General features: G+C 43.9%; 1 protein-coding gene across 1 annotated transcript in view; it reads right to left on the bottom strand.

Annotated features, from left to right (window-relative positions):
* Positions 1 to 3,546: 3,546 nt before the first annotated feature.
* LOC138671587 (interleukin-20-like) overlaps positions 3,547 to 18,725 on the bottom strand; it is a 32,113-nt gene continuing 16,934 nt past the window's right edge. The window contains exons 4-6 of the mRNA XM_069759765.1: positions 15,250 to 15,402; positions 14,461 to 14,535; positions 3,547 to 3,903 (exon numbers count right to left, since the gene is read on the bottom strand). Of these exons, the coding sequence (XP_069615866.1) occupies positions 3,820 to 3,903; positions 14,461 to 14,535; positions 15,250 to 15,402 (312 nt within the window). The 3' untranslated portion in view covers positions 3,547 to 3,819. The remainder of the gene's footprint in view (positions 3,904 to 14,460; positions 14,536 to 15,249; positions 15,403 to 18,725) is intronic.

The following is an 18,725-nucleotide window of genomic DNA, read 5'->3' as shown; positions in this document are numbered from 1 at the left end:
AAGACAGCAATCAGGCTGTGAAGTTGGTGAAGGAACTGTTAACTGAGCAAAGTGCATATCCCGATGAGGATGCCCCAGAAGAGACGCATCAACTCTGGAAAGAGAGAGGCAAAATGTTCCTGTATCAAGGGAAGCTCTGTAGAAGGTACACCAATCCGAAAACACATGAATTGGTTTGGCAGATTATCGTGCCTAAACAAGATGTGAAGATGGTCCTCGAAGCTTACCATAATGGTGCTGGTCACTTCGGTTGGAAAAAGTTAGAAGTACTTCTAAGAGAAAGATTTTATTGGGTCGGGATGAGAAAATCAATCGAACAGTGGTGCAGAAATTGTGGCCCGTGCAACCTCAGAAGAAACGATCAAAAGAACCAAAGAGCACCACTGCAGCCCATAATCACCAAACAACCACTTGAACTTGTAGCCATAGACCACGTGAAGTTAATACCAAGCCGGTCCGGCTATGTCTATGCCTTGACCATCGTGGACCATTATTCACGCTTCTTGGTAGTAGTACCCGTAAAAGATCTGACAGCAAAAACAGCAGCCAAAGCGTTCCAAACGTACTTTTGTAGACCCCATGGATATCCGGAACAGGTTCTCACCGACCAAGGTACAGCCTTTGAATCAGAGATCTTCAGAGAATTCTGTAATATGTATGGTTGCAAAAAGATCAGGACGACGGCCTATCATCCACAAACAAACGGCTTATGCGAGAAGATGAACCATATTGTAATAGACCTACTAAAGACTTTACCTGAGACCGAAAGGAATTAATGGCCAGAGAAATTGCCTGACTTGGTGGATCTGTATAATCATGTCCCGGTGAGCTCCACCAACTGCACCCCAGCTTATCTTATGCGTGCAAGACCCGGCCAATTACCAATCGATCTAGAAATGGGAATTCTGAAACCAGACGCAGAAGTTCAAGACTCCAATTGGGATATCATACGGCAAAAGCAGTATCGCCAAGTGCAAGAGAGTGTGGAAAGAAGCCTTCAGCAAACTAGAGAAAGACAAGAGCGAACTTTCAACCAGAATGCTCTAGCGACCCCATTAAGACCGGGTGATCAAGTGCTCAAGAGAAACCGTCGAACCAATAAACTAGACAATCAGTGGGAAGCCGTACCCTACACAGTTTTACCAACAAGAATGGATAATCCTAAAATGTGTCTCATTAGCAAAAACGGAGGCTTAACATCTGTATTAGTGTCAAGAGACAATCTTAAATTGTGTCCGGAAGCATTGAAAGAGCCAGAAGTTGTCCAGCCAGAATCAGAAGTTATTCAACCCATACAGGTTCAACCAGTAAAGGAAAAAGAAGAGGAAATGTATCACACCTGTATAGGAGACTTTCCCAAAACCCTACTAACATACCATGGTGCAGTAGTGGTTCCCATGGTGGCCTTTTACCCAACACCGAACCCAATACCAGAAGTCCCAAGACAGGAAGAGGCTGACCCAGTACTACAGGAGGTTCCAGGCCAGGAAGAACAGATTCCTGATCAGAGTAATCCCATTCACGGTGGACTTGCCAACTCCTTAGTTATGGAATTTTCTTTAGCAGAGCGGGCAGATACTACATCCGCAGTAGACAGTAGTACTCCACATGAAGAGATACCGCTATTACGTAGATCACAGCGTAGTACCCAGGGTCAATTACCGGCCAGGTATGCAGATTACCAACTATAAATCTCATAATGTGAATTGTATATATGTTATGTCGTATATAGTTAAACAGAAAATGTAGTATAGTCATTGTTATCAGTCTGCAACGTTTAAGCCCAGTACCTACAGAGACTTGTCTGTATGAACTTCTTGCATATTCTTGAACTTGTTATCAGCCCGGAGGCACTAAATCAAAGCTCCGGAAAGACTGCTTTTTGAACTTTGCTTTTTGCTCTTTTTGAACTTTCTTTAGACTTTATATTGACAACTTCGTTGGAAAAATGGAACTAAATTCCTGGACACAAAGTGCAGTGCCTTTCCTAGTACCTTCAAGGATAGGACTGTATTAATGGACGCTATTTGAAGTGACTTTTTACAGAACTCTATTTTTGTTTCCTTGAGTGGTTTTTGTAACTTTTCATTTTTAAGACTCTGTACATATTAATTGTTATTTCAAAATGTTATCGTCCCACAGTCCCGGAGTACTGTTCTTAACTAAGGGGGAATGTGGCACCCCTAGGGGTATTTGCCACAAAAATAGTTACTGACAGTAAATACAAATACTAAATTAGCAAGACTGCACTACCACCTCCGGCCAGAAGGGGGAGCTCCAGAGACTCCCCTTGATCCATTCTGGTCTGAGAGAAGAAATGGCAGTTGGGCTAAGGAGCTGATAGTGAGAGGTCATACAGCTGAATTTCTAACAGCCTTATGACGGTTTCCAGGCCCAAATCACCGGCCTGAGGAGAAAAGGGACAGAGAAAAAGGACATTGTGAGAACCGGGTAGCATTAATCACTACCCAGAACAGGCGCAAAGACGGATACCGGATCCGTGGCTGTATTCATGATATATAATACAGCAACCGGAAAAACGTGAGGTGATATCAGCTTCACTAGGGCCGGACGCAGCAACAGACACAGAGTTCAGCGGTACTCCTGGAGGGGGTAAGCCGATAAAAGGACTCGGGTTGCCCGTCGAACCAGGGCCCAGAGGGGACAGATTGGGCCGGCAGCCAGTTCACATACAGCAGCAGGGCCACAGAGAAATTGCGCACAATAAGAGGTGAAGACCCCGGCAGGGTCAAAGTAACTCAGAGTTCCCATACAGACTCCGGTGACAGGACTGGTTGTAAATCCTTTTATGTTAAAGTAAACTGGTTAAACGTTTCAGTGCCTCAGTCTTTCATTTGGACAATAGCCATCTATCCAGGATCGGGATCGTCACTGCTGGGAGAACCTGCTGCTGATCAAGTAAGTGCCTGTCCCCTCACGATACCCCTTACACTGTGCATTGCCTGAGGCCACAGCACCGGGTCAAGCCACCCGTGACATCCCCCTCAAGAGACAGACCCCATTGGTCCGGTGCTGGGTATCCCGGTCTCTTGGGCGTCACAATACATAGTTAACACATAAATGATATGACCTAGGCATATAGATTCCTAAGATCTCTTTAGGATACAATGACTTTTACAATCTTTTTCTGCTCATCTATGTCCAAATGATAGCTAACATTTCTGATAGGTTTACTGCTCTAAGTATCATACTCCCCCATATTTTAATAAAAGAAGAAATCTTTTAATTTGCATATTTTTAACACATTTATTTTGTTTTAATGTAGCAAATGCTGAAGACCATTGACAGTTTTATTGAAATACAGTTGATAGTCTAGATAAATCTTTACTTTTAAAAAAGATTCATTTTTATTAAACAAAAAGTCAACAAAAAATAAAAACATATAATATTTAGCAACGTCCATCTAAGTTTCAAAACCATTTCAGTTCAAGCCAATAGCATAAATCTTTATAAATATAAAAAAAATAATTTTATATAAATAGAACAAATTGTACTAATTCAATAATCAATTATTGTCGACTTAAATAACTAAATAAATCAGTTTGTTTTAAATAAATAAATAAATACTAAATAAATATCACTTTTCTTATATCAAATTGGCAGTAATAAGTTAAAAGGGTTGTCCAATATTTTTGTTGTTTTTCAGAGGGTAGCAAATCATACTTATCATGGATGTGTTTTTTTTTACGTTTCAACTTAAATACTTGCAAGATTGAAAATTGTATGATTTCCTATTCTATAAACAAATTAAAAAATAAAGAATGGAATTATTCCTTAATAAATATTTAGTTTAGCGCTTTAGTTTTTAAAGTTCTTCTCTATCCAATGGAACAGAACATTCAGCTCTCCAATAGCTTTAACGGCAGCATCCTGTGTTTTCATCTGTAAAAAGAGGAATTGCAATTAATCAAGAGAAAATTAAATCTTGATACATTTTTAGACTTTTTTCTAAATATAATTATAATGTTTTAACAATTAAAACATTTGTGGAAAGGTCATCATTATAAGCAATATATTCATGAGAGTATGGAAAAGCTGTGCCATGGATGCCAGAAGGTAAGAGATTAACGGGCCTCCCATATAGCTGTCAGACACCACCGACCTGGACACTAGACCCGAGATGTGCAAATCGATCTACTCATTTCTAGTCATCTTCAAATCTTGTTACTCTAACACCTCTTATCCATTCCTCACCCCCCAAAAAAATATTTTATAGAAAAGTTCAAAATATTTTTTAGAGCAGACTGTCATGGTTCTAGCATAATGGTGCCATGTTTCAGCTATTCTTTGCCATTTTTCTCTACTGACAGTGATAATGGATTGGTCTATTAGTAAGGCCAGCAAAGAAATAACACACAATTGCCAATTCCAGCATGTCATCCAATCATAATTCCAGAAAATGCTTTGATAGTAATAAGGCAGTATTTCTAAATCCAAAAAACCAGCAAATAAACTACTGTTAAACCAGTAAACATGCTTAACCTCTTAACAACCAGAGGTATTTTTGGTTTTGCATTTTAATTTTTTGCTCCCCTTCTTCCCAGAGCCATAATGTTTTTATTTTTTTGGTCAAAATGGACATGTGAGGGCTTATTGTTTGCAGTTGTACTTTTGAACAACATCCTTGGTTTTACCATATTGTGTACTCGAGAACAGGAAAAAAATTCCAGGTATGGTGAAATTGCAAAAAAAGTGCAACCCCATTGTTTTTTTACCATGTTCACTAAATGCTAAGTCTGACCTGCCATTATGATTCCCCAGGTCATTACAAGTTTATAGACACCAAACCTGTATAGGTCCTTTTTTATTTAAGTGGTAAAAAAAAGTCAAAGTTTGCTAAAAAAAAATGGTGCCATTTTCCGATAATCGTAGCGTCTCCATTTTTTGTGATCTAGGGTTGGTGAGGGCTTATTTTGTGAAATCCAAGCTGATGTTTTTATTGATACCATTTTGGTGCAGATACAATCTTTTGATTGCCCATTATTGCATTACATTTCAATGCAATGCTGCGGCAGCCAAAAAAAAGTAATTCTGGCGTTTTGACTTTTTTTTTTATCACTACACCGTTTAATGATCGGGTTAATTATTTATTTATATTGCTAGATTGGGTGATTCTGAACTCAGCGATACCAAATATGTGTATGTTTGTTTTTTTATTGTTTTATTTTGAATGGAGCGTATGGTGGATGATTTGAACTTTTATACATAAATATATTTTTTTAAAGCATTATTTTTTACTTTTGACATGCTTCATTAGTCTCCACCGGAGACTAGAAGCTGCGATAATCCGATCGCTTCTGCTACATATAAGCGATGATCAGATTGCCTGTGTTTAGCAGAATTGCTCACTTGCCATGAGTGCCGACCTCCGGTTGGCGCTCATAGCAATCCGTTAGTGACAACCATAGAGGACTGCTGGAGACCTCTGGTTGTCATGCTGACTCATCAGTGACCTGCAATTATGTGACGGAGTCACCAATGGGTGGGATTTCCGATGCGCTTGCCGGAAGTGCATGTTAAATGCCGCTGTCAGAAATTGACAGCAGCATTTAACTACCATATATACTTGAGTATAAGCCGACCCGAGTATAAGCCGAGACCCCTAATTTTGCCACAAAAAACTGGGAAAACTTATTGACTCGAGTATGAGCCTAGGGTAGGAAATGTAGCAGCTACTAGTAAATTTCAAAAATAAAAATAGATACCAATAAAAGTAAAATTGATTGAGACATCAGTAGGTTAAGTGTTAAAATGTGCCACATATAGTGCTCCATACAGTTCATTATGGCCCAATAAGATGCTCCATATAAAAATGTGCCACATATAATGCTCCATACAGTTCATTATGGCCCAATAAGATGCTACATATAAAAATGTGCCACATATAATGCTCCATACAGTTTATTATGGCCCCATTAGATGCTCCATATAAAAATGTGCCACGTGTAATGCTCCATACAGTTCATTATGGCCACATAAGATGCTCCATATAAAAATGTGCCACATATAATGCTCCATACAGTGTATTATGGCCCCATTAGATGCTCCATATAAAAATGTGCCACGTGTAATGCTCCATACAGTTCATTATGGCCCCATAAGATGCTCCATATAAAAATGTGCCACATATAATGCTCCATGCAGTTCATTATGGCCCCATAAGATGCTCCATACAGTTCATTATGGCCACATAAAATGCTCCATATAAAAATGTGCCACATACAATGTTAGGAGTCGAGTTTCCTCTGCTGCACAGGGGGAATCTCGATCCGTGTCTGCTGCGGTCTCCCATTCTGCTTCGGCCGCAATGGGCTCCGCTCAGCGGAGGCGTCGCTCCCAGCGTCTTGCTGGGACTGATTCTGTGCAAAGGGTTACTGCTGCCTTTTCTGGCTCTCCTGTTGTACCCTGCACTGATCTGCGGCGAGCGGGCTTCTCTGGGACTAAGTCCTTATTTGCACACACTGAGCATGCCCAGGGCAAGATCTCCCATTGGAGATCGAGGGTCACATGCTCAGGTATTGCAGCACATCTCATTGGTCCTCTTGGCAGGTCCTGAAAGGGCAAAACTTCTGTAGCTGCTTCCTGTGCTGCAACTATATAAACTGCGCATGACCGCACGGCCATGCGCTAGTATTGTCTTGATATAATGTGTGTGTGTAGATGGATGTATGTCGATGGATGAAAGCTCCTAAGTATCCCTCCCTAGTGTTGTTGACTGCTCGCGGATGATGGTAGCTAACTAGCGCCCGACTAGCCATCTGCACGTAACACACATCACAGCGTCCAGTTGCTGTGTCCGCCAGTACGGCGCCGTGCGCTTCCTCTGCGCTTTCCTTACCCAAGCCTGGGTGGTTAGTGGCATCCGTCAGTGCGGCACCGCATGCACTCTCGTGCCTTTATACACTATTTTTATAGTTTCCTTACACACCCAGTTGCGGTGTTGTGCCAGCAAGTGGTCTAATTGGACTTCAATCCTGTGTTGGGGTTGTGTTCGCTGACTTCTTGCTCGCGCTCTATGTGCGGTACCGCGGTCCTGTGACACAACAGGATCGCTTCCTTCACGCAGGGTGAAATTAACCCGTGCGTGTATACTTATAGTACCGCCATATAGTCCGTCTTACTAGCAGCAGGGTTTTTACCTGCACAGTGGACCTCGGACTGCGAACGCACCTTGTTTCATATCATCTATACTTGGTGCGTTCCGCCAGTCCTTAACATAATACTAGCGCCAATGTCTGGCTAGTAATGACGGACGATCAGCATCTACAGCGGTACATCCAGCAGCTGGAGGGAAGGTTGGCGGCTCTAGAGCATTCAACCTCAGCTGTGGACGTTACTGCTGTCGCTGTTCAGGCTGCAAGTGTGGCTGCAGCTACCTTGTCCACTGCCGCCCCTGTACCGACGCTATCTCGCCTCCCGCTACCAGAGAAATTTTCTGGTGACAGTAAGTCCTGTAGGGGTTTCGTGAGTCAGTGCTCAATACAACTTGAGCTTCTGGCCTCTCGTTTCCCTACAGAGTGGGCTAAGGTGGCTTTTATCATATCCTTATTGTCGGACAGAGCGTTGCAGTGGGCTACGCCGCTGTGGGAGCGTGGCGATCATGTGGTGCAGAGTGCTCCGTTATTCCTGAGCACTCTGAAACAGGTTTTCTTAGGACCTCGTGTCACCCATGATAAAACGCTCCTACTGTGGGCATTGACTCAGGGCTCGTCCTTGGTCAGCCTTTTTGCCGTCCACTTCCGCACTCTAGCATCTGAGCTGGAGTGGTCGGATAAAGCCCTTATCCCTATATTTTGGAGGGGGCTGGCTGACCACATTAAGGACGCCCTGGCCACTAGGGAGATTCCCGCCACACTGGAAGAATTAATAACAGTATCTACTCGTATTGACCTCCGTTTTCACGAGCAGAGGTTAGAGCGAGCCCAGTGTAGGCAGAGGTTTCGGCTGGCTCCCACCTTCGCCAAACCTCTGGAATCTCCAGTCCAGGCTCCAGAGTCCCATGAACCTAAGGTAGTGTCACGAGCAGGATCTAAGTCCCGGACTGCTCATGCACTCCAGGTTTGCCATGTATGCCAACAGTCAGGACATCTTGCCACCAGATGTCATCAGCGGTCGAGGAAACGTCAGCGTCTAGTGGTAGTAGGTGGAGGTACACTAGACACTGCGACGTTTGCCTCCAAATTGTCCTTTAAGGGGACAATTACTTTTGGCTCATCCTCTCACTCGGTAGAGCTCTGCGTGGATTCTGGGGCGGAGGGCAATTTTATGTCTTCTGCCTTCGCCCAACGTCACGCAATACCCCTGGTAATGCTACCTCAACCAGTAACGGTACGAGTGGTGAATGGGTCGACACTCCCCGCACAGATAACACATCAGACCATTCCTTTTACTCTGTCCATGTCTCCATCCCATCAGGAGATTATATCTCTGCTCATCACTCCTGAGGGGATTGATGAGGTCCTGTTGGGGATACCTTGGTTACGGTACCACTCTCCTCACATCGAGTGGTCCTCAGGCAGAATTCTGGGATGGGGTGAATCATGTGGGGGTAGGTGTCACCGAGAGTGCGTTCAGGTTGCTACTACTGAGGTACCCGCAGATCTATCCTCTCTCCCCAAGCAATATTGGTCTTACGCAGATGTGTTCTCCAAAAAGGCGGCGGAGACCCTTCCGCCCCATCGCCCCTATGACTGTCCTATCGATCTCTTGCCTGGTGCGGAGCCTCCCCGGGGTCGAGTTTATCCATTATCTCTCCCGGAGACGGAGGCAATGTCTCAGTACATTCAAGAGAATCTGGCAAGAGGGTTTATCAGGAAGTCAGTGTCACCTGCTGGGGCAGGGCTCTTCTTCGTGCAGAAGAAGAATGGGGAACTACGTCCATGCATAGACTACAGGGGTCTTAACGCTATCACCGTTAAGAACAAGTATCCTTTGCCCTTGATATCCGAGCTCTTCGATAGGCTTCGGGGAGCTAGAGTGTTTAATAAATTAGATCTGCGGGGTGCTTATAACCTGATTCGCATCCGTGAGGGGGACAAATGGAAAACGGCGTTTAACACCAGAGATGGGCACTATGAGTATCTGGTGATGCCCTTCGGGCTCTGTAATGCCCCAGCCGTTTTCCAAGACTTTGTCAACGACATCTTCCGGGATATGCTTTCCACCTCAGTTGTAGTCTATCTGGATGATATTCTCATCTTTTCTCCAGATATTGACTCCCACCGGAGAGATGTTGGCAGAGTCTTCGACCTCCTACGGGCAAACTCTCTTTATGCTAAGTTGGAGAAGTGTATGTTTGAGCAGGAGTCTTTACCGATCCTGGGCTATATCATCTCCGCCCAGGGATTGGCTATGGATCCTGCCAAACTATAGGCTGTGATGGACTGGCAAGAGCCCCATTCTCTTAAAGCGGTGCAGCGCTTTATGGGGTTCATTAACTATTACCGCCAGTTCATTCCCCACTTCTCAACTCTGGTAGCTCCCTTGGTAGCCCTCACCAAGAAGGGAGCGAATCCCAAATTGTGGTCGGAAGAGGTCTCCAAGGCCTTCACTTCTATTAAGTCCCACTTTGCTAGCGCTCCCATCTTACATCGTCCCGATGTGGATAAGCCATTCCTAATGGAGGTGGATGCCTCATCCGTTGGTGCTGGAGCAGTCCTCTATCAAAAGGATGCTCAAGGTCGGAAGCATCCATGCTTCTTCTTCTCTAAGACCTTCTCGCCAGCGGAGAGAAACTACTCCATCGGGGATAGGGAGTTGCTAGCAATGAAGTTGGCCTTTTCAGAGTGGAGACACCTTCTGGAAGGTGCGCGGTTTCCCTTCCAAGTTTACACGGACCACAAAAATTTGGTCTACTTGCAAACAGCCCAGCGGCTAAATTCTCGCCAAGCCAGATGGTCCTTGTTCTTTTCCCGGTTCCACTTTTCTCTTCATTTTCTCCCCGGGGAGAAAAATATTCGTGCTGACGCTCTCTCTCGCTCCCTTATGTCAACTGAAGAGGAGGAAGAGGAGCCTCGGCTTATTGTCCCTTCTGAGAGCCTGAGAACCGTAGCGCCGGTTTCGCTGGAGTCTGTGCCACCGGGCAAGACTTTTGTGCCCATTAATTTGCGACCGGAGGTTCTCTCTTGGGCTCATTCGTCCAGGGTGGGTGGACACTTTGGGACAAAGAGGACATCTGAGCTACTGGCGAGGACGTACTGGTGGCCGCATATGGTCCGGGATGTCAGGGATTATATTCTGGCGTGTGTCTCCTGCGCCAAAAATAAATCTCCGCGTCAAAGGCCAGCTGGGTTGCTCTATCCCTTGCCGGTGGCAGATAGGCCCTGGGAGATGGTCGGGATGGACTTTGTCGTGGGTTTACCCAAGTTTCGCGGCTGTACCATCATTTGGGTCATCACCGATCATTTCTCAAAAATTGTGCATTTGGTGCCGCTACCACGGTTACCTTCTGCACGGGCCTTGGCAGCATTGTTCATTAAACACATCTTCTGCCTACATGGTATGCCTGACAAAATTGTCAGTGACCGGGGTCCCCAGTTTGCGTCTTGGTTCTGGAGAGAGCTTTGTCGTCTTCTCAGTATTGAGTTGAATCTCTCTTCCGCTTATCATCCCAAGATGAATAGGTTGGTAGAGAGGGCCAACCAGACCTTGGTCACATACCTGCGACATTTTGTTTCAGCCAGGCAGGATGACTGGGCATCCTTGCTATCATGGGCAGAGTTTGTGCTGAACAACGCCGTAGCCGACTCCACTGGACAAACCCCATTCCTCCTCAATTATGGTCAGCATCCACGGGTACCTGTGCCTATGCCCGTGTCTTCCGCAGACTCCAGGGTGGCAGACTGGGCTGTGGAGGCACGGGATATTTGGAACCGCACTCAGGATGCCATTCGGGCCTCTAAGGAGAGAATGAGGTCCTCCGCCGATGCTCATCGGCGCCCCGCTCCAACCTTTGCTCCGGGCGACTTAGTGTGGCTCTCCGCCCGTAACATCAGGCTGCGTGTTGAGTCCACTAAGTTTGCTCCTCGCTACTTGGGTCCCTTCAAGGTCTTCGAACAGGTTAATCCTGTGGTCTACCGTCTGGCCCTTCCTCCACGCCTTGGTATCACCGACACCTTTCATGTGTCCCTTCTTAAGCCCGTATACATGTCCCGGTTTTCTGAGTCATCTGCCGAGACATCGGGTTCGTCTACGGACGATTTCGAGGTGAACGCTATCTTGGGGTGCAAGGTGGTACGTGGCAAAAAAATTTTTTGGGTGGACTGGAAGTGTTACGGTCCTGAGGATAGGTCCTGGGAGCCTGCTGAGCACATTCGGGCTCCGCAGCTTATTGCTGCCTTTGAACGTAGCGAGGCCCAAGGAGGGGGGGCCCTAGGAGGGGGGGTAATGTTAGGACTCTAGTCTCCTCTGCTGCACAGGGGGAATCTCGATCCGTGTCTGCTGCGGTCTCCCATTCTGCTTCGGCCGCAGTGGGCTCTGCTCAGCGGAGGCGTCGCTCCCAGCGTCTTGCTGGGACTGATTCTGTGCAAAGGGTTACTGCTGCCTTTTCTGGCTCTCCTGTTGTACCCTGCACTGATCTGCGGCGAGCGGGCTTCTCTGGGACTAAGTCCTTATTTGCACACACTGAGCATGCCCAGGGCAAGATCTCCCGTTGGAGATCGAGGGTCACATGCTCAGGTACTGCAGCACATCCCATTGGTCCTCTTGGCAGGTCCTGAAAGGGCAAAACTTCTGTAGCTGCTTCCTGTGCTGCAACTATATAAACTGCGCATGACCGCACGGCCATGCGCTAGTATTGTCTTGATATAATGTGTGTGTGTAGATGGATGTATGTCGATGGATGAAAGCTCCTAAGTATCCCTCCCTAGTGTTGTTGACTGCTCGCGGATGATGGTAGCTATCTAGCGCCCGACTAGCCATCTGCACGTAACACACATCACAGCGTCCAGTTGCTGTGTCCGCCAGTACGGCGCCGTGCGCTTCCTCTGCGCTTTCCTTACCCAAGCCTGGGTGGTTAGTGCCTTTATACACTATTTTTATAGTTTCCTTACACACCCAGTTGCGGTGTTGTGCCAGCAAGTGGTCTAATCGGACTTCAATCCTGTGTTGGGGTTGTGTTCGCTGACTTCTTGCTCGCGCTCTATGTGCGGTACCGCGGTCCTGTGACACAACAGGATCGCTTCCTTCACGCAGGGTGAAGTTAACCCGTGCGTGTATACTTATAGTACCGCCATATAGTCCGTCTTACTAGCAGCAGGGTTTTTACCTGCACGGTGGACCTTGGACTGCGAACGCACCTTGTATCATATCATCTATACTTGGTGCGTTCCGCCAGTCCTTAACATACAATGCTCCATACAGTTCATTATGGCCCCATAAGATGCTCCATATAAAAATGTGCCACATATAATGCTCCATACAGTTCATTATGGCCCCATAAGATGCTCCATATAAAAATGTGCCACATATAATGCTCCATACAGTTCATTATGGCCCCATTAGATGCTCCATATAAAAATGTGCCACATATAATGCTCCATACAGTTCATTATGGCCCCATAAGATGCTCCATATAAAAATGTGTCACATATAATGCTCCATACAGTTCATTGTGGCCCCATAAGATGCTCCATATAAATATGTGCCACATGTAATGCTCCATACAGTTCATTATGGCCCCATAAGTTGCTCCATATAAAAATGTGCCACATGTAATGCTCCGTACAGTTCATTATGGCGCCATAAGATGCTCCATATGAAAATGTGCCACATATAATGCTCCATACAGTTCCTTATGGCCCCATAACATGCTCCACATAAAAAATGTGCCACATGTAATTCTCCATACAGTTCATTATGGCCCCATAAGATGCTCCATATAAAAATGTGCCACATACAGTGCTCCATACAGTTCATTATGGCCCCATAACATGCTCCATATAAAATGTGCCACATATAATGCTCCATACAGTTCATTATGGCCCCATGAGATGCTCCATATAAAAATGTGCCACATATAGTGCTCCATACAGTTCATTATGGCCCATAAGATGCTCCATATAAAAATGTGCCACATATAATGCTCCATACAGTTCATTATGGCCCCATAAGATGCTCCATATAAAAATGTGCCAAATATAATGCTCTATACAGTTCATTATGGCCCCATAAGATGCTCCATATAAAAATGTGACACATGTAATGCTGCATTAAAGTCCATTATGGCCCTGTAAGATGCTCCATATAAAAATGTGTCACATATAATGTTGCTGCAATAAAAAAAAATGACATACTCACCTCTCATTGCTGACCTCTGCTCCTCAGCGTCCCGTCTCTCCACGGTGACTGTTCAGGTAGAGGGCGGTGCGCACACTAATACGTCATAGCGCCCTCTGACCTGAACAGTCACTGCAGATGACGCGGAAGATGGAGCGGCGGTGGAATGGGGAAAGGTGAATATAAAATACTCACCTGCTCCCGGCGTGGTTCCTGGCAGCTTCTCCCAGACAGATGGTCTCCGGGAGCCGGCAGCTTCTTCCTCTGTTCAGCGGTCACTGGTACCACTGATTACAGTAATGAATATGCGGCTCCACCCCTATGGGAGTGGAGTCCATATTCATTACTTTAATGAGCGGTACCAGTGACCGCTGAACAGAGGAAGAGCTGTGGGGGACAGAGATCATGGAACATGCAGGGACCGCACCAGGAGTGCCAGGAGCTGGTGAGTATGTGACAGTTGTCGCTCCCCCTCACCCGCCGACCATGACTCAAATATAAGCCGAGAGGGGCACTTTCAGACCAAAAAAATAGGCTGAAAATCTCGGCTTATACTCAAGTATATACGGTAGTTAAAACCGTGGGTGGATCGCGATTCCACCCGCAGCTGTTAGAGGCTGTTCATGTGCCGAAAAGATGTGGACTCAGCGCAGGAGTCTGCAAAGGGAGTCAAATGGAGGGAGTCTGACTTTGGCGTTCCATTACGACTGATGTTGGAAAGGGGTTAAACCAAAGCATCCATGTTTATACAAATGTCCTAACCCTAAATGCTCATATTTTGCCTTTGTAATGCAATACTTTTATAATTTCTATATCACTTCTACTTAAACCTCTAAAATAAACTGACTGGATATAGCAATCTTTGCCTCTGCCTATCTGTCACAGATCTGGACATTAATGTGTTTCTTGGACGCCTGTTTGGCTCCTAGTTAAGTACTCAGGAGACTGCGAGCTGCACTTGGCCTTTTAGACTTTGCTTTAGATGGTTGTCTCACTATTTTTTTTGTAATGTTTTAAAATCTTATGTAGTAAGTAGCATATTACCCTTCACAGAAGAACCTTACAGAAAACAAAAACAAGTGTACTGTTTATTAAAACACCGAGGTTAATGAAAAAAAAGAACTAGGGTATTATGAAAATATAAGTTTTTAAAACATCACATACCTTGTAATAGTCATTCTTGAATTCTTCCATCATTATTTGGGTTTGCTCCCCACATGGGCACCTCATTGTAGCATGCTATAAATGAAAGAAAAACATCAATAATTCTACCTAAAACCTGTTAAGATTCTGCATTCATTGCATTTGATAATAATACATTTACAATATTTTTTAAAAATTAGCTGCTTGATGTATGTATAAACAAGTACTGTAATTTTCAGATCATAAGATGCACTTTTTTCTTCCAAATTTGGGAGGAAAATAGGGGTGTGTTTTAAAATACGAAATTAGACTGCCAGGGAACGGCATCAGTGTAGCAGGATTACAGTAGGCAGGTTCGCTGCCTCAGGGTACAGGCGGCAGCAGAAGCACTTGATGCTACGGTGGCTGAGATCACAGAGGGTGTCGGCGCCGGTGAGCGGAGTCCATTGTCCCTAGGATTGCCCTGCAATGGTCTTCAGAAAAATGTCTGCCTCCGGCTGCTTATGTGTAGATAGAGATTTCGGGAGATGAGATCTAGTCTTTCAAGATCTCAATATGCACATGTGCTGCCTCCGGCAGCCATTTTCCTGAAGCCCGCTGCAGTAACATTATAGGGAAAATGTACTCTGCTCACCAACACCGATGCCTTCGGAGGTCCCAGGCACCAAAGCATCGTGCCACTACTGCTGCTGCCAGTCTCCTGAAGCAGCAACCCTGAATCCTGTGACCTCACTTTACTAAGTTAACATTAAAAGGAAATATCATCTTCCTAAATTTCCAATAATGATGGAAATAAATGCAAATACATACACAATGCTTGAGTTCTATCTTCAAACCAAGCATAGAATTGGCTAGATGGCTGAATTCTCTGTGTTTCTTGCTGATGTTGAACTCAAGCTGAGGGAAAATGTTGGTCACATAAAATGTTCCAATTTTAAGAAGAAAGCAACATTTTTCAAATACCTAAAAGCAAAGACCAAAAAAAAAGAAAATTAGTGCAAAGTTTAAGAACTTCAAATTCAAGCATAATCAATCACAAGTGCAGACTAGTGTATGCACAAAAGAAAATGTTCAAAATGTAATCAAACCTGTCTGGTAAGTTTTGGGCAACATCGCTGCATTGTTTTCATATGCTCTTATATGCTACATTTTGCATAAACCATTTTGCTTTTGAAGGCATTGTCTTTTCCAAGGTAAAATTACGTTACATAACAATTTTGTTTGAAGCTGTTACTTATTGCAACTATTAGATCATATCTTTTTGAAGAGATATTAGTGGAAGACCATCATGTTTTATTAGAGATTGTAAAATCAAGATATTAAAGTGGTTTCCAGCCATAGACATTTATAGCATAAGTTATTAGTAAATGCTCTTGGGTAACTCAACCTTCTATGACCCCTTAAGATCTATGTCTAAATGAGGTGTGACCAAAACATTGTGGGTGGCTCTCTACTGAAGTCTATTGAAGTTACAGAAACAGAAAAATTCACATAGAATTCATATCAGAAATGTATGATATGGATATGCCATAAATGTCTATGGCAGGATAACATTAGGTTAGCATGGCTACTGGGAGAGAATGAAATTTCTACCTCCTCGAAACTGCCGGTATTCAATCATAGAGTCATGTCACTGCTCAGTATATAGTGAGGGCAGTAGTAATTTTGGCATTCTCTGGCACTTTGACAGCTCTCTTTGCAACTCGTCTGTGCAAAGTGAGCTGTGAAAGTGCCAGGGAATGCTTACAGCCACATCTCACTGTATGCTGAGCACTTGCTTAATCCGCTCCTGTCACAACTCTATGACTGAATGCCAGCAGCCAGTTGCATAACTAGAGTCCCAAGGGCCTCCTAGCAACATTTGAACCAAGGCCCCCATCTACATGTTGGTCAGATATATTTGCTTTTATAGCATTCTAAATCCTATAAAAATGTGTTCAACCTCCATGTACTATTGTCCTCCATCCTAGGACCCTCTGTGTAATAATGTCCCCCATCATAACACCTTTCTGTAACAATGTCCCCCATAATGGGCTCTTTCCTGCTATAATGTCCTCCATCCTGGGTCCTTTCCTGGTATAATGTCACCCTTTTTGGCATAATGTCCCCCATCATGCATCATGTGCCCCTTCCTGCTGTAATGTCACTTTTCTGGGCATAATGTTCCCCATCATGGGCCCTTTCCTGGTATAACGTTACCCTTCCTGGCATAATGTCCTCCTTTATGGGCCCCTTCCTGGTATAATGTATCTGATCCTATAACAATGTTCCCTATCCTGAGCCCCTATCTGGTGTACTGTCTGTCCATCCTATAACATTGTTCCCCATTTTGGGCTCCTTCCTGATATAATGTCCGCTATCCTATAACAATGCCCCTGATCCTGGTATAATGACCCCCATCCTGGGCCCTTCCTGGTGTTATGTCCCCCATGTTGGGTTCATTCCTAGTGTAATCACCTCCATCCATACTCAGATGGAGAAACACAAGCATGGTAAAAAAATCCCTTTAAGGTGCTCATTCAGGATGGATAGCTGTATTTGGCCTGACTAGTCAACACACATGAACACTTGGCTTGGCTAAGCATTCACTGTATTCAACAGGTAGAGAGGAGAAAAACTCCACCAAGCTCCACTGGCAGTGGCTTATCTCCAGGAAACCGAAAAGTTTTTGGCATTTGAATTTAAATTGTCTAACCCTTTTCTCTTCCAACTTCATTTGTCCTGGAAGAATGCCAAATGTATTAGATGTTTGGCCAGCCCTAACATCAGACTGCTATTTATGCATACCTTTAGGCTAATGGTTACAATACTGACTGTATGTGGCACTACATCATTTATCTGTAGTTATACTGCACATAATGATTTGTATGTTTATAATGTTCTTATTAAATTTATATATTGTACATAGTATGGTTAGTATTAAGTATCATTAACCCCTTTCCAACATCGGGCGTAATAGTACATCGATATCGCTCTCGCCCTGTATGGTGTGGGCACCTTTCTGGGCACATAAAAGCTCATATATACAGCTGAAATGAATCACGATCCACCAGCGGCTGCTAACCTGTTAAATGCCACTGTCAATCTCTGACAGCAGCATTTAACTTGCTCTTCCGGGAAGCACGACGGAAATCTCGCCCATCTGTGATCCCGTCACGTGATTGTGGGTCACCGATGGAATGTCATGACAGCTAGAGGTCCCTAGCAGACCTCTATGGTTGTCATTGCCAGAATGATACAGCAAGTAAGCATTTCTGCTACATATAGGCGATCTGATCATCACCTGTATGTAGCAGAGCCGATCAGACAACTGCAAGTTCTAGTCTCCAATGGAGAATATTGAAGCATGCAAAAACAAAAAAAATGGTTTTAAAAATCTAAAAATTAAAAAATATATAAAAGTTCAAATCACCCCCCCGTGTGCCCCATTCAAAAACGATAAAAAAGTCAAATATACACATATTTGGCATTGCTGCTTTCAGATTAGCCCAATCTGTCAATATAAATAAAGCATTAACCCAACTGTTAAACGGCATAACGAGAAAAAAGTCAAGAATGTAATTTTTATGGTTGCCACAATATTGCATTAAAATGCAATAACAGGTGATAACAAGATCCCATCTGCACCAAAATGGTATCATTAACAACATCAGCTTGGTATGCAAAAAATAAGTCCTCACCCAACCTGAGATCACGAAAAATGGAGACGCTACAGGTATTGGAAAATGTGCATTGATTTTTTTTAACAAAATTGGAATAATTTTTTACCACTTAAATAAAAAAGAACCTAGACATGTTTGGTGTCTATGAAATCGTAATGACCTGGAGAATCATAATGGCAGGTCAGTTTTAGCATTTAGCGAACATGGTAAAAAAAACAACTGTGGGGTTGCACTTTTTTTTGCAATTTCACAGCACTTGGGATTTCTTTCCCATTTTTCAGTACTCAATATGTTAAAACCAATGGTATCCTTCAAAAGTACAACTCATTTTACAAAAAACAAGCCCTCGCATGGTCATTTTGACCAAAAAAGAAGGGGGGCAAAAAACGAAAATGCAAAAACAAAAATACCTCTGGTCATTAAGATGTTAAGTTGGCAAGATATTTCAATACAGATACATTTAACCTTTATGTTTATCCACAAAAAAGGTGTTTCGCATAAAAACAAATTTTAGAGAAATTTACAAAGAATTCATTTTAAAAAAAATATTCAGCACTGAATGAATCTGGATTATGGCATTTAATTAGGTGCAAGCTGTTGAAATCGGTCATTTAAACAAAGACT

This window comes from Ranitomeya imitator, chromosome 3 (genome assembly GCF_032444005.1).
Source record: "Ranitomeya imitator isolate aRanImi1 chromosome 3, aRanImi1.pri, whole genome shotgun sequence".
NCBI lineage: Eukaryota > Metazoa > Chordata > Amphibia > Anura > Dendrobatidae > Ranitomeya > Ranitomeya imitator.
The sequence above is the reverse complement of the archived record's forward strand: the minus strand, read 5'-3'. Positions and strand labels throughout refer to the sequence as shown.